Source organism: Nothobranchius furzeri, chromosome 14, assembly GCF_043380555.1.
Source record: "Nothobranchius furzeri strain GRZ-AD chromosome 14, NfurGRZ-RIMD1, whole genome shotgun sequence".
In the NCBI taxonomy this organism is placed as follows: domain Eukaryota; kingdom Metazoa; phylum Chordata; class Actinopteri; order Cyprinodontiformes; family Nothobranchiidae; genus Nothobranchius; species Nothobranchius furzeri.
Window position 1 is genome coordinate 25,004,405 of NC_091754.1, and position 16,681 is coordinate 25,021,085.

The 16,681-nt window shown below is 41.4% G+C and overlaps 1 protein-coding gene across 1 annotated transcript in view; it reads left to right on the forward strand.

Annotated features, from left to right (window-relative positions):
* Positions 1 to 16,681, forward strand: part of myo16 (myosin XVI) — a 109,140-nt gene that overhangs the window by 77,473 nt on the left and 14,986 nt on the right. Inside the window, 6 exon segments of the mRNA XM_015966257.3 lie at positions 7,913 to 8,015; positions 8,697 to 8,793; positions 8,873 to 9,140; positions 11,830 to 12,212; positions 12,299 to 13,522; positions 16,390 to 16,542. Of these exon segments, the coding sequence (XP_015821743.2) occupies positions 7,913 to 8,015; positions 8,697 to 8,793; positions 8,873 to 9,140; positions 11,830 to 12,212; positions 12,299 to 13,522; positions 16,390 to 16,542 (2,228 nt within the window).

Here is a 16,681-nt window from a genome sequence, read left to right on the forward strand (position 1 = left end):
CGCAGGAAACACGGGTAGAAGATGATTTGTATGTTTAGCCTGCATGTGAAACTCAGGGTGACCCAATGTCTTTTAAAAATGAACAAAAAAAAGTTTCTCAGTGAACTTGGTCTTCATAGACAACTAGGCAACTTTTTCATATTTTTAAAATCATTTCCTTGAGCCAGTATGTGCTAAAATGACCCTTGGCAGGGTTAATGAAATGTCACTCAGACCCCACTGCCCCCTTAGGACAGAATACCGCACGTGCAACTTCAGAGTTGCCTGTCCGGTCCCTCCTAGTGGAGGGAGCTGTGGAGTGGAGTGGAGCCGACACGTGGAGCTGGAGTCGGCTTCCAGCATGTTTCCTGCATGTTTTAGATCATGAACACAGCTGATCTGTGTGATTTAGTGATGAACCGCTCTTCTAGAAACTAATGAGGGCTGATGAGATATTTCAGCAGTTAGATTAAGGTGCACCTCGAGGAGATAGGTTTCATTTTCGGTATACCGACACTGAATTAATAACAAACACTAGGGGGTGGTAAAAGCAAACAAAACTGAATCCCTTTGAGGATATTTGTTTAAATATTCAGTTCTCAGAGTGGTTTATGGGTGCTAAATGTTCAGAACAAAGAAAAAACAGAGGAAGGAAATGTTTAGATTACAGGTACGATGCCATTACCACATTGTTTTATCAGCCATTGTGTACAGCAGTGGTTCCCAGCCAGGGGTCCCCAAAATTTTTTCTGTGCCGAGGTTGTGAGGTCACCAAGATTGTATTTGTAAAAGTTAGATTTATAAAATCCAAATTACTCATCCAATCTTATCGAAGCTCTGTATAAAAGTAACAACTGTCTGTATAAAACTTTTAAGAATCACTTTTAATGTGTGTACAAGCATAATTATGGTTGGCGGTCTTGGCCTGTCTTGGACATAGGCAAGGGGGGCCCTCAAGAAAAAAGGGTTGGGAACCTCTGGTGTACAGTATAGACCCTGTTGGTCATAGTGAACAACTGCGTGGCGTTTAATTTGTATTAAAGGGGTCATTTCAGTTCCTCTAGTCCATCCGAAGCCCCTTGGGTCGTATAAAAATCAGGGAGCATCAATAGTTTTCATATCCTCATAGGGAAGGTCATGGGTTTACAGAGTTCTTTTGTGTTTTATGGGCCCCAGAGTGGGAGTGCAGAGGGGGGGGGGTCGTAAGCTGTCTGCTGAACTGGTATTATCATAGGGGAAGAGGGTTAGGTGGAGTTCACACTGCGGCCCCCACTTCTTCTGCAAATCAAACACATCCCACATTCATGTGCACTCACTCACGCACTTACTCACTCAGTATTGACAACACAAGTGGTTTATGTTTCCAGCCATCTGCTTCTTATGTTTGCTTCATCAAGTGTGTGAGCTCATCAGCTGATTCTGCCTTTCACCGACGGCATCAGAGAAGTGGCAAAATAGAGTTTTCTATCAAACTTAATACCCAATGTTGGTTATACCCAGAGGTGGAAAGAGTACTAAAATTTCCTACTTAAGTACGAGTACCAATACTTTGATAATTTTTTACTCAATTACAAGTAAAAGTACTTGCTTAAATTTTTACTCAAGTAAAAGTAAAAAGTATCGTAAACAAAATGTACTCAAAGTAAAAGTTACTTAGTTACATTTTTGTTAGCGTAAGGATGGCTACATCTAAGTAGTGCTAAATCACAACGCCAGTTCACAATTCGCTTGTGTGTGCGCACACACACACACACTCAAACACGCACGGCTTGAAGGAGGGATTTCTATCCAATCAGTGAGAACAGGATGTGCACATTGATTGGACGAGGTTTTTTAGGATGGTAAGTATCAATTGTGATTCAAATTATTCTTTATTTTGAGAAAAAATTAATTTTTTAGATGCCATCAGTATGTGAGGTATCTCAATGTTCTCATGACAAAACTCTAACATGAGACTGTGCTCTAACCTGTCACATAACAAGCTAAATGAAAGTCAAACATTTCAGATGGACCGTATGACAGCTGCTAACGTTGGCCCTGCCCTACTGTACCTCTACATTACAGTTCCTTTATCCATGTCCATCCTAGAGCTCCTCTCTGACCTTCATGCTTAGTTAGAGCAGCTGATTTTTAAAGTTAGCAGAGTTCATCCTTGGTAGTGGGTTCGCTCACTCATTTAACCCTTCACCACTGAAATCAGTTTGTTCATTCCAATCCTCCTAAATAATCCTCCAATCATCCAAATGGAATCCTTAAGGGTCCCGTAATGTCCATCCTGTCAGAACAGACCTTGGGAGCCCAGGTGTTACTAGAACTAATGGTGTCTCCTCTCCAGCCTGAGCCTGCCAACTGTGAACTTTGGTCTCCAAACATGAACTTTAAATTCATGCATTTATCTCTTCTTGTAGCACTTTAACATGTTTTAAAAGGCTTGTATCATGATAAGTTACACCTCCCAGACCAAAGATAAGATAAAACATTATCATAGACACTGTAGAGACGCCATTATGTATGAAATATAAGTTATTTTCCTGAGCCGTTACTTCAGCCAAGATTTACGATGCATGGATTTGATGAAACATGCTGTCTCATACAGTCCTATATGTGTAACACACACACACACACACACACACACACACACACACACACACACACACACACACACACACGCACGCCATGACTAATTTAACTACACTGAATTGCTTTAGTAATAATTTAACCTCGTATTCTGGAGTAAAATAAAGAAACAAGCTAAATCATCACATATCTGTGGCATCAAGAAGCATCTTCTGAGTTCAAACACAGGGATGGAGCACAATGTTTACACCTGAACAGTATCAGGATGTTTTAACTCACAGAGGCCTGCAGGTCTTCTGTTTTATGAGCAAAGCCCTGAGAATCCGCTTGTTATGAGCGCTAAAACAGTATTTTGCTGCTGCCGTGCGGAGCGGTAGAGAAACACATTTCAAACACGGAACCGAGTCTCGCTACCGAACCAAGCAGAATTCTGATGACGTCACACCGGTGCGCGAAGGTGCGGGTTCCAACCCACAGGAGAGGAGGGAGAGAGGATGTAAACAGCGAGTTGATCGACTGAACTGATGTCTTTGAGCAAAAGTGTGCCCCCCCCACCCCCCCACCCCCGTTTTAGACGTGGCGCTCATGTAGGTGCTCTTTCCGTTCCAACGCTGCTACACGTAATATTTTTAATTTATTAAGCCTATAATTTATTTTTACTCAGTAACGGATATCATTTAAAATGTAGCGAATTACAATTCTTTTTAAAAAACTTACTCAAGTAAAAGTTAAAGTAGAGCTTTTAAAAACGACTTAAAAAGTATAAATATACAAAAAAGCTACTCAATTACAGTAATGCGAGTAAATGTAATTCGTTACTTTCGACCTCTGGTTATACCTATAAATCAGTCTTATACACCTACAAATGTATTTAAGAATTAAAAGATCACATATAATCTTTCAGTTGTATCAAGAGCTATTGATAAATGATAGTGTGTGATATTTGTGTGTATATATATTTTATATATATACATATATATACATACATATATATATATATATATATATATATATATATATATATATATATATATATATATATATACACACACTCCTTTATATATATATATATATATATATATATATACACTCCTTTATATATATATATATATATATATATATATATATATATATATATATATATATACACTCCTTTATATATATATATATATATATATATATATATATACACTCCTTTATATATATATATATATATATATATATATATATATATATATATATATATATATATATATACACTCCTTATATATTTTATACCTACCTTTCTGTCATTTTATCAGTTTTACTATTTTCTCTTCATACATCTTATGTTTCGTTATCTGTAAACCAAATTCACCATTTGATCACCCCCTAATTTCATTGCTTTCTCATGCAATAACAAAGCTTTCTGATTCTGAAATGCTTCTGCAGCAGCCAGGTCAGTTCAGCGAAATTTAACCCAGCTGTAATTCAGACTCTTGAGATTTCCCAGTTATGATAACGTTCATAAGTTTCCAGATACAACAGTCACACTCGCAAACACTTCCTGGACACAGACTAAATATGCGATGCAAAACAAACGTTGACTTTTATTGCTGAGCACAGTTGCAATTCCTGATTCATTGGGAAATGTGTCATAATAAATAGCATGAGTCATGGAGTGCATGAGCACATATTTATGCCATCATCTTTTGATGCTCATCTCTTATTTGATGGAGGACATTGTTTAATAGTTTCAAGAAAATATCTGGTATCGGAGCTGAAAGTAATTTGTAACACATCATTTTAGTCTTAACCTGGTCTTAACTGATGATTTTAGATCTCAGTTTAAAAAGGCAACCCCATCTCTTCCTAAGCCAAACATTGTAATGAATACATTTTAATGAAACTCTCAGGAAATAATCATTAGATGGCTAAGACAACCCAATTGGAGCTAGCTTATATTAGCATCACAGCTAATCTACCTTAGCCAGAGCAAAACTATCTAAAACTCTGTGAAACTGACAGATATTAAAGGGATTATCTTGCGCTAGTATGTGTTAAAATGCAGAGGTGAGGACTCGAGTCACATGACTTGGGCTCGAGTCAGACTCGAGTTTTTGTTTTAATGACTTCTGACTTGACTTGATAAAATCTATAAAGACTTATGACTTGACTCGGACTTGAACGCCAATGACTTGCGATTTGAATCGACTTGCATCTGTTGACTTGATGATGACTTGAGCATATTTGATATTTTAGCACAAAAGTGGCCCGACATGGACGAAAGTCATGAATCATTCTTTTTTCTGGGTGTGATCTTGTACTGCTAACTGCAGCAGCACTTTGTTTATATTCAATTTCATTTGCACTTTCTGCTTGTTTGAGCAAACTAATTAAGTTTTAAGAAACTTTATTTCTGGAATTTATCCATTATCATTGTAATTAAATTGAAGTTGGACAGATGACTTGATTATGACTTGAAAATTCAAAGTTAAAGTGTGATATTTCTACCTGTTTACTGTAAAATCCTTTGTTTCCAGTTCACAAACTTGTCTGTTTTCACTAATATTTCTCACAAACATCAATTCTAAATATTTCTCTCAACTTGAACTTATACATTTTAAATACATAAACGGTCAACGCGCCATGGTCATCCACCATCTTAAAATACAGTAGCTGTTTAGGGACATACGAGCTCCACGTTACGCGTTTGGACTATGACTGTGACCTGAAAGAACCAGCAGAGAGCAGCAGTGCACCCTGGAAACATGGAGTCCGGTAATTCAACTAAGACATAGAAAGGAATAGCTACACCTTTGCTGTACTTGATAGTTTGAATAAAAAAACAAAACAATTAAATCAAAAGACAGTTAAAATTTGTCAGTTCCTCATCATGTCCAACACAAGGAAGCCGCAAATGTTCAGATCCCCGCCCACTATTAGCTGGACGCCAGCCTCTGATTAGTGTCTCTGACTCCCAAACTCACCTCAAGTTGTTCATTCGTCTTTTCCTAGTACCAGAACTCCCGATCCGGTCCCAACGTGTCCGTTCCAAAGTCCTTTTACTCAAGTCTCCTCTCTTCCCGCAGCCTGCTGTCTCTCCCAACACGCCCCAGCGCTCGTCCGCTAGCCAGTGGCTAAATCACAGTTGTTTACTGTGATTTAGCTACCTCAAGTAAAAGATGGTTAAACTGAGTGAAATTACATCCTTTTCCATAACTTTCAAAAACGATAAATAAGTTTGTAGAGAGTGAACAGGAATGTTTTTGCTGTACCATTTTTATTGCTTTTAGGAGGACAATTAGATATAAAAGCATCAAGCATGACATTATTACATTACATGACATCATTTTACCATAAGTTTATCACAAATGTATAGCCTGAAGTGCAATCTCCCGACACCAGGAGACAGAATATTTCAGGGGAACACAATTTCTCACAACACCTGACCTCCCGGCTGACGTCACCCCTCCTCCGTGTGTGAATCATGACAGCTTCAAGATCTAATGGGCCATTCCTATCTGTACCGGGTCGGCCCGGGCCGGGTAGCCCCAGTTGGCCCCAGCCTGGCCCGGTTGATTCCACACATCCTTGCCTTAAGCCCATGTGGGCTGATTCTACCCACCAATCAGAGGCTTGCTCTAGTGGAAGGTGTGAATTTGCTGTCAGCAGTGGGTGTGTTGGCCCTGGTCGGCCTGAAGCAGACCCCCTCGAGAAGAGGGCTGAGAATGAGCCTTGGTTGGCCCGGAAAAATACCAGGCCACCCAGATATGTAAACAACCTACGCTATCCGGCCCGGGCCGACCCGGTACAGATGGGAATGGCCCATAACAGAACTAGCTTTCTTCCTTCAGAAATGGTAGGTTGATTAAACAGTCATAATTATAAATGCTTTTTAAAAAAGGTCAAGTAGCTTGTTTTAAGCTTTGTGTGGGTTAGGCTACACAGGTTGGAAATGTATTATACAGTCAAAATCACGAGTGAGCCACCGTAGCTGCAATACTCTCTCTGAACTGCATGGCGTTAAAGAGTTGCACCTTTTCATCATGATTTCAATGGATTTCACACATAGGGCCATTAAGAACTTGGACTTGACTTGGACTTCCACATCACTGACTTTGGAATCGACTTGGACTTGGTTGTTTTTGACTTGAACTTGACTCAAGACTTGACTGGAAAGACTTGTGACTTACTAGGGACTTGCAAAGCAGTGACTTGTTCACATCTCTGCTAAAATGACCCTTTACACTACTGAAATGTCTCTCAAACCTCCATCTCCCTCTGTGGCCAGAATACAGCATTTGCATCTTCAGAGTGCCGGTCCGGTCTGAGCTGGCATACCTGGTGCTGCAGTCTGGTTCCAGCATTATCCCTGCATGTTTTAGATCACAAATACAGCTGATTTGTTTAATTTAGTGATGAACCGCTGCTGTAGACACTAATAAAGGTTGAGGAGACATGTCAGCTTTCAGATTAAGGAGCTAAAACGATGAACGCACAGCGAAGAGACAAGTTTTGCTTTTGGTTGTATTAAAACAGACACTAGGGGGTGCTAAAAGCAAGCCAAAACCGCCTAGTCTCCCTTTAAGCAAAAAAAATAATAGTCTAAATGAAAATTTTCTCCATCAAATTGTGCTAAATGTCTGAGATTTTGTCTTTTTATATCATAATGTTCCGTAATCTCTTCATAAGATTAGACCAAAGGAGCTTCAACCACATCCTTTTTCAGCTAAAAGGGCTGCAGGCCAAACACATTCCTCCAAACAATGAGCTTTTATTCAATGAAGTCATTAATTTGTAGTGCAGTTATAAAGGCTGTAATCTTGATGGATTACAACCTTTACACACGTCCTGTGTTTTCTTTTATTGTCACTACTATAATGACATTTAATCCTGTGTTTGATCTTTATATGAAAAGCTAAAACTTTTATGAGCCAGCTGTCTGTCACATGTGGAACAATGCAGATAGAACATTTACAACACACTGACATCAGTGTCGGTTTTCCCTCACAAGGCAGCTGCTATTTGCATTCCTCTTTTATCCATGTGCACACACGGGGAGCTTCCACCTTATGCACAAACTGTTAGTCTACCAACGATATGAGCCTTTATGAACATTTCTCCACCACCATCTGGGTAAATAAACAAAAACAAGCCCCTGACTCAGTCCAGCTGATCATTCACAGCAACTGTTGCCCAGGACAACATTGACAGGAACAGATGCTCTCTGGCTCCTCCACCATCTAACCTCACTGACCTTTGAATCCATTGTTTCTAAAAGGAACAGAGGCCATGTCTTGTAGGAAAATCTCTACTCAGCATGTTTACCTCCACAGCTCTAATGTCATCCTCCTTTTTCCCTCATCTTCCTCAGATATAAAGACCTCGTAATCCCAACTTTGGGAGTCAAAAAGAAATTGTCAACAGAGGAGAAGTGCCGCATGGTTCTGCAGCAGTCAAAACTCCAAGGATGGCAGGTGTGTTTTGTCTGCACACCCTGGCGCCTGGTTTCCCCTTTTATTTTTTGTCTTTATCAATAACAAAAGATTTGCCAGATGACTTAATCCCTGACCCTTACATTTGGAGGATCCCATGGAATCTTGACAACTTGTTCCAGCTGTCCAGTCTCATCATAATTCCACTCACACACACACACACACACACACACACACACACACCTCTCTGTTCTGACTGCTAGACTGCTGTTGTGTCTGAATGTGTGACCCCACAGGTCACACACATCCATACACTCTCTCCCCCACATTGTCCTGCAAACACGTATTTTGCCGCCCTGTTTTCCGCACACATTTTACACCTAACTGGTGACGAATTAGTCTGATCAGTACAAGGATGTCATCCCCACAGCCTCATGCACCTTGCATGGACTGACTCGGGTCAACATCCAGCCCCTCCTCCATAGGACCCCAAAGTCCAGGGGATTAAGTGCATTGCTAGTATGCAAATCTGCACATATTCCCACTCCACTCCCACTTATTATCATAAATTATTGCTGCATCATTGCTCAGCCACATTTTTTGAGTGTTTAACCAAAAAAAAAAAAACCTTGCAAGGTCAAAATTTTAATTGTTGGTGCAGCACTGGATGCAATAAAGAATCCTACATGCGTGAATTGTGTGTTTTGTGTGAATTGTGTGTAGATGGGCACCAGCAAAGTGTTTCTGAGATACTGGCAGGCTGACCAGCTCAACGACCGATGCTACCAGCTCCTTAAAAAGATTATCACTTGTCAAAAAGGTAACACTCAATGGTACAGGAAGCAAATAGAAACATGCTTGTGTGTGTTAGAGTCTCACACCTTTCTTCTGTGGCCCAGTGGTTCGTGGTTGGCTGGCCAGACAACGGGTCAGTCATAGGCTGTTGCTACATCACAAAGAGGAGTGCAATGTGGAACGTTTCCTACAGGGAGCTGAAGACGTGGGGCTTCGAACCTATGACCAGCTGGTTATCCAAAATGCTTCTGACATTGCACGGGAGAGCGACCGCCTGCGGGGCCACGGCCCACTAAACACCGTCAGCAACAGCCCACCTCTCGGTGAGAGGCCAGAACCAGTGGGCAAGGAGGAGGATCAGCCAGTCAGGAGGTAAATCAGCACAGTTATTCACTTTTAAATTAGATCTAAACGAAAAGACACAACGTCAATTATTCTGTCTTTGTTCTCCTTTTGACCATTTTTTTTTAATCAGAGTTTTGGCTTTTGCGTTGATCGATGTCGACTCCCACATTTCTACTAATTAGAGCTTCGACTCTTTGTTCATAAATCAGTTTACTGAAAATAAATCGGTGACTAATCTAAAAACTCATGAAGTATTTAAATTTCAACAAGCACATTTCTAAAGAACTCAACCTCTTCAATGATTTTTTGCTTTTTGAGGTTAAATATGTTTGCAAATACAATTTGTTGGGCAGAATTTTGAGTTTGAGGTAGTACAATCAAGTAGAGTTATTCGTATTTACTGAAAATAACCAGGAGATTAATATTTTCACTCTAATCAGTGAAAATAAGCAATAAAAAATAAAATCTTCATGATATTAGATATCTGACCGCATTGATCCAAAGATTCTGCAGTTATCACAACATTCATGACAATGAAATAATAATTTTACTTTCATCATGTTTGCAGGTTTAATCGTGTGTGATTATGTTCCGGCGTGTGTGTGTCAATGTCTGCACAGCAGGTGTTTTGTGATTAATGATGTCATTCTATACCTGCACACTGAAGACTTTTAATTGTAAGCTTCATGATGGATGGTCAGATAAGGAGCTGCATTATCAGATTGTATAATGTTGCACCTATGGAACTCTACTCCAGTCTTCGCTTTGCCTCATTCTAATATAGTAAATTACCCCAGAGGAAGTGGAAATGAACCCAAAGGGCTTGGGTAAAAGAAAAACGCATTAAAAAGAAATGGTGCTGAGTGTATGACCTTCATTTTAAAAGGAAGACCCTGTTTCATATAACAAAACAGAACTCTTAGTCGGATTTCTCACTAATCGTCTCATAAATGTGGGTTAGTGCTGCTTTTTCTTTCTTTATTTATTTTTTTTTAGCTTGAATGTATTTGTTTGCACAGTAAACAGGTATTGCTATTGCTAGTAATAATTTTAAAATGGTTTATTAGTGGCTGAAAAAAGACAATATAATTGAATAACATAGTATTTTTTTAGTAATTTTACTTGGCAGAAACATTATTATATTATATTATATTATATTATATTATATTATATTATATTATATTATATTATATTATATTATATTATTCTACAGGAAGTGATTTAAACTGCACATCAAGTGCCACAGCTACAGCTGCTGCTGGTATTTGACTTTGCAAATGAGCATTCTATCCAAATGAGAAAATAAATAAACATGTCCTTTCAAGGTTAAAAAAAGGATTTGCATGAACTACTAGGACTTTTTTTTAATAAGAGTGCCACAGCCCGCTATGTGGTGGCACAGTTGTTCTCATTGTTGCCTTGCAGCAAGAAAGCAAACATAAGAAACAAAACCTTTCCTTTAAAACAATTACAATTGAACCTTAGGTCAAGTGTTAATTTCTAATTTCCTTTCGTGATCAATCCCTGTCAATGAAGCAGACAAATTAAAACTACTGATATATATTGCATGATTTCTCTTTCTTTTGTCTATTTGTTATTATGACATCTGCTGTTGGGATTTAAGATGGGAGCAAAAGGGGGAGTCTAATGGGAGGAAAGTTGTAAGAAGGCAGGCAGGGACAAGAGTTATTCCTGCAGTTTCCTTGTTTATCTGCTGACTTCTTAAAATGCATTCCCTGATCACCTCCACACATGCTCAGTGACCCCCTGCCTGCAATCTCTGATGTAACAGATGGCTACCCCAGTTCAGTCGAGGAAATATCAAGCTGAATGTTATCCAGTTACAGCAAGGAGATTATATTTAAAGCATAATCTCTCTGCTTGTTGCTATCAAATTGCCCTCTTTAGCTCCAAAATTTGCAATATGGTTTTTAATACATTAGCCAGCTATGTATGGATGTGACGATAGGAAAATTGTCAATGCTACATTTTAAAAGGTGCACTGAGTGTACGTAATTTTGGAGTGAAATTCACAAAATAGAATTATTTCTCAACCACGTTGGAAGAAAGTTTACACTGAAACACATTTGCGGTTGTGGGTTTTTCTCCTTTCAAAATGGCCAAAGAGGGACGTAGTCCCGCGAGTTTGCCAAGTCTGTGTCGTCATTTGTAAATTGACACCAGCTGGAAAGACACAGCAAGGATTTGTAAAAATCCTAAGCCACCTAAGCAACCAAGAAGTTATTTCTTGTACCCTTAAAAGCCACGGCATTGTTTTTGTTTTACTGTAATATCGGATAAAAAGGGCTAGTGGTTAACGTTGAGCTAACGCTAAGCTAATGTTGAGCTAACAATGCTAACAATGAATTAGAATCAAATAGCTAGTTCTAAAATATCTCAAGTTGCTTTTTAAATTGAATCCAAAAAGCGTATTGATACAGTAAAATGTATTTATCAACTTGCTGTGTAGGGCTTGTCTTTTCTCGTCATCCCAAATATTCTGGTGCTGATCTGTAGCTGGCAACATCCGTGAAACTCAGAAAACAGTTGTAAAAAAGTCAATTGTGTTTGAAAAATGGGCTGCAGTAACCAAATTTGACCACAGGATGTTATTCTTACCTAATTCTTACAAATTGCACCTTTAAAGAACTAATAGACATGTATTTTATTACCTACTTTGGTTTAACTTCCCAATATCTTTTTTCTTTGTTTTTAGGATGGTGGAAAAAGGTGGAAAACTCCATGAGGGTCCAGTCAGTGGGGGCAGTCGAGTCATCCGCCATTTTCGTTCCAGTTCTGTGCCCATACCTCTTGCTGTGGACAACATGGTCCACTTCTGCGCTAGTCCACCTGTCAAACCACCCTTGCCACAGGTATCCCAAACCAATCAGGATGGTGTCGGTGGTGGAAGTCTTTCCTCTCCAAGGAAGCAACCTCCTCCTAAACCAAAGAGGGATCCCAGCACCCGTCTGAGTGCATCTTATGAAGCAGTTAGTGCAGGGTTGACAATGGCTGCCAAAGAGAGCTCTACTCCTGAGGGCTGTGATTCACCTGCTGGAAGTCCCCCTAAATCCCAGCTGTCTCCCAGTGACCCAGCAGGTATATCACATTACCGACAAACGTGATTTTATTCCTTGTTGCTTTTACACATCATTTTTATTTCTTCTGTGTTGTCATTTCTTCAGCTTCAACCAAGCCTCGTCCTCACAGTGATGATTACACAACCACGAGAAAGGTACCACCCCCGAAACCGAAGCGCAGCCCCAACACTAAGCTTTCGGGCTCGTATGAGGAGATTAACGCTGTAGCACCCCATCTCCACCAGCTGCGCCCTGCTGATGTAAAGCTAGCCCTGCTTTCCCGTGGTGGAGGATTTGGAGGCTTGTTGCACAGAGCGGCCTCTATAGATGCTCCACAAGGGGTAGCACTAAGCCTATTCAAGGGCCATGATGAAGAGGATGTATACATAGAGATGTTGGGGTCCCAGCCTCGGGCTCGGAGCCTCCAGGAGCCCCCTGATAGCCCAGATCAAATAGACTCAGAAGCTGTCTATGAGGAGATGAAATATCTTCCTCCTGAAGAAGGTGGAACTCCTCCTTCTGCGTTAACCAAGGCAGCCAAACTCCAGGCCCTAACCTTGGGCCTGGTGGGATTTGGGGTGTCTCCACCACAAAGCGGAGAAAGCAAACAAGCATCCGTTGGAGTTATTACTGCTATGGATATCATTCACTCTCAGAACAGTGGAGCCCCCAAAGCCCAGCAAGGCAAAGACATCCCTACTCCCTTTCCCAATCTGCTCCCTCATCGTCCACCCCTCCTGGTATTTCCACCCTCTCCTGTCACCTGTTCTCCTGCTTCTGATGAGTCACCCCTAACCCCGCTGGAGGTCAAGAAACTACCAGTATTTGAGACAAATCTGAACTACGCCACTGGCCCAGACAGCCCCTTGTCCCCGCAGTTTTCTCGCCAAAGGGCCGACTCCTCGCCTAGTCTGACGGTTCTTGCGCCAGAAAAAAAATCCACACCTCCGCTGACACCTCCACCTCCACCCCCTCCCCCAAGCGCCCCGCCTCCTCCCTACAGACCCCCCTCGCACTTCCCCTTCCCACCTGAGGTCAGCTTCCTGACTCTGACTCGAGCAGCATCTGTCACTGGGGGCTCAGATTCCCCCAAAACATCCTCACAGAGGGCAGGTGGGGAACCAGTGGGGAAGCCTCCACCCTACTCACCTGCGAAGATGTCCCGTCCGGAGCCGCAAAGAGCACACTCATGCTCATCATCTCCGCTGCTTTTCAACCCAGCCAACGGCAGACCCCTGACCAGCCCTCTGGATGAACTCAACACCCTGTTCAGCTCTGGACGCAGCCTGCTGAGGAAGTCAACATCTGGCCGCAAGATGAGAGATGGAGGTGTGTCAGTAACACAGATTCAGTCAATTCTACTGAAATGAAACATCTTTCCAGTAAATTGGTTGAGTTCAACATAAGTAATTAGCCAGTTTATTGGCTAATGAGCTAGCATGCATAACCCACCTAAACATTCCAATTGCACTTTGTGGTCTCCATTTCTTCCAAGTTGGAAAGATAAATTGGAATGCCCATGGTGCCCAGAAACCCAAAGTTAGAGGTTTCCCCTCTGTCCCTTATCTCAAACTTCTGACTAAGCAGAGGCGGGAGCACATGACACCGGTTTTAGAATCATTGCATTGGCTCCCCGTATGTTTCAGGATCAATTTTAAGGTTCTTCTAATGGTTTTTAAGTGTCTTAACGGTCTTGGGCCTTCTTATCTATCAGAACTGCTTTTACAATATGAACCCTCGCGGCCTCTGCGCTCCTCTGGCAGGCGTCTCCTGGTCATCCCTAAAGTCAGGACACAAACTCACGGCGAGGCGTCGTTCCAGTGTTATGGCCCTCGACTCTGGAACGAGCTGCCAGAGGACCTCAGGGCCGCAGAGAACGTTCATGTTATTAAGTCAAGACTCAAGACCCATCTTTTTAGGTTAGCTTTTATCTAAATATTTTCTACAGCTTTATTTCTCGTTTTACATGATTATATTTTGTTACTTGCTTTGCATGTTCTATATAATTATATTTTAGCACAGTTTTATTATTAAATTATTATTTTACTGTCTATATCATTTTATTTATTACTTATTTTCTCATTTTTGTCATTTATATTAGCTCTTTTATTACATTTTTACTCATTTTAATCCAGTGTTTCCTCTGTGGGGGCCCTCTGCCCTGGGAGCGGTGGTCGACTGTGGCTTCCTGGGCGCTCTATAGGTGGGGGTCTATGCTCCCCCTCCACTGAGCGCCCTGACTTAGTGTGGAAGACCTGATGCTGCCGGGGCAGACGGCTCCTCTGATGGCGTTTCCTTGCATTACCATACTTGGCACATCTGGACTCAGCCTAATATAATTTTTACTTGTGTGTGTGTGTGAGTCTGTGTGTGCGTGTGCTTGCATATGTTTGTAAATGTTTTTAACCTGTTATGGGAATCGGGGGTCATTTTGTAAAGCACTTTGAATCACACTTTGTTTGAAAAGCGCTTTAGAAATAAAATTTGATTGATTGATTGATTGATTGATAAGGAAGTCCTATTAGTCGCTGAAGTCAACTATTAATTTGCACTTTTGATAGCTGGTATCTGTGTGAATCACCCAACCTTTAGTGGTCATGCTTCCATGGTGTTTCAATGCAAAAACACACAGAAAAACACAGGCAACACACGCAAAAATAAAACCATAACGGTTAGCCTGATCACTGAAAACAAAGTTAGCTAAAGCACTGGTTTTCCAACCTGCAACTACGACATTAAGCTCAGGATGTTGTCATTTCCAGATCACAGTTCAACTTTTAGCAATAGAAAGCAATCTGTTTGTTCTAGCAGGGTAACTGTGTGAAGGAGCAGACTGAGCTGCATGCACATGTGACCCAGACACTAGAGTCGGGCAAAGTGAGTCAGGGGTCATTAGGTCAAAGCATGCACAACCAAAAAGCTATTACTTTATAGTGTTTGTGGTAAGATGATGGTAAACTCTTCTCTCCTGATGTTTTTGTCTCAGCATCCGTTTCCTCAGTGTGTAACTTGTGGCTCTGTTAATAAAACATGAGCAGCAGAATGATGAGGATTAGGCATCAAATATTTAACGGCTCACTCGTGTTCCGCTGAAGGGAGTGTGAATGCTCAGCAGCAGTGAAGAGTTCAGCCTGGACAGCTTATCTAGAAGACGAAAAACTACCGCCAAACCGGTCTCAGCTGTAAATAATCAATCATCCTTCCAGGGCCTTATTAAGGAGACACTTGATTTGCGTAGCTAACTATTGCGTCATGCATCTATAAATGCAAAATGCTCAAGCGGCAGGCAGTTGAACGCCTTATAAGACTCTGTATGCGGGCGAGTGCGTATGCTGACGCATTCGCCTTGCATCCCATCTCGCAATTGACTCTTCGTCAGCACCTGGACCTGAGCAGGAAAAGCACTGGCATCATGGAAAATGGTGTGTGTAACAGGGGGAGCGGGCCATGGGGTATTTTGAGCGGGCAGACCACAGCGGTCCTCTTAGATCTGAGTGCGCCGGGATGCCGTGGGGCTTAACGGGACAACCCACTTCCGTTCCCTCTTGGTGGTTAAATGACTGAATGTGATACTTGACTCTGGGGGAGTGGCTAGTGGTTACAGTTGCTATCCCAAATATCTTTGTGAAGAGCAGCTGACTTCCCCTCCCGCCCTCCCTCACTCACCGTTAGGTATGAGAGAACCACAAGAATGCCATGTGGCATTCTTTAGCAACAATACTTCACAAAACAGCCCGTTTTCCTTTAATAGCAACTTCAAATTCTCTTTTTTAGATTTGCTGTCCCAAACACAAACTCTGTGGCCTACGGTATGTTAGAGTTTACTAAGCTTATATTTAGGTATCATGTGACTGTAGAGGGGCTGAGAGGCACAGATTCTCAGCGTGGGACAGCAGCTGATGAGTTACCGCTCAAACTGACACGCACGTATGTAACCAGAGTCACTTACTCGTGCCGTTTGTGAACACATGTCAACCCCGAGGAGCTGCAGAGGCAGTCACCTCACCACCAAAGTCGCCTGACCACCAAAAGGCAACATCTTGGAAAAATCTTTTCATTTTCGCCAAAATGACTAAAACATACGATCTCTGGGAAATAGATTTGCTTAACTATAACACAACTAATGTCTTGTGAACACAAGGTGACTTGTATGGGCTTATAGTGTGTATTTTTATTTCTGGTTATAATTTTTCCAGGATTCAATTCCAATATCAATCTGCCAGGGAGGGAGGATTGTGGCTCTGCGCCCACATCACCATCTCTGCAGCTGCAAGACAAGAACGCCAACAACCACTCTCTCCACTCCCCGAGCCCTGTCCCGGTAGAGAACGGCAACCAGATCTCCAACGGTAACAACACAGAAGAGTTTAGTTTCGACAGTTTGCAACAATAATGTCTTGCTACATTGGAGTATTTAACAAGTAAAGAACAAAAGGCCGGTAGATGTCCATGAGCATGCCAATAAGGGATTCACTCAGTAAATACAAT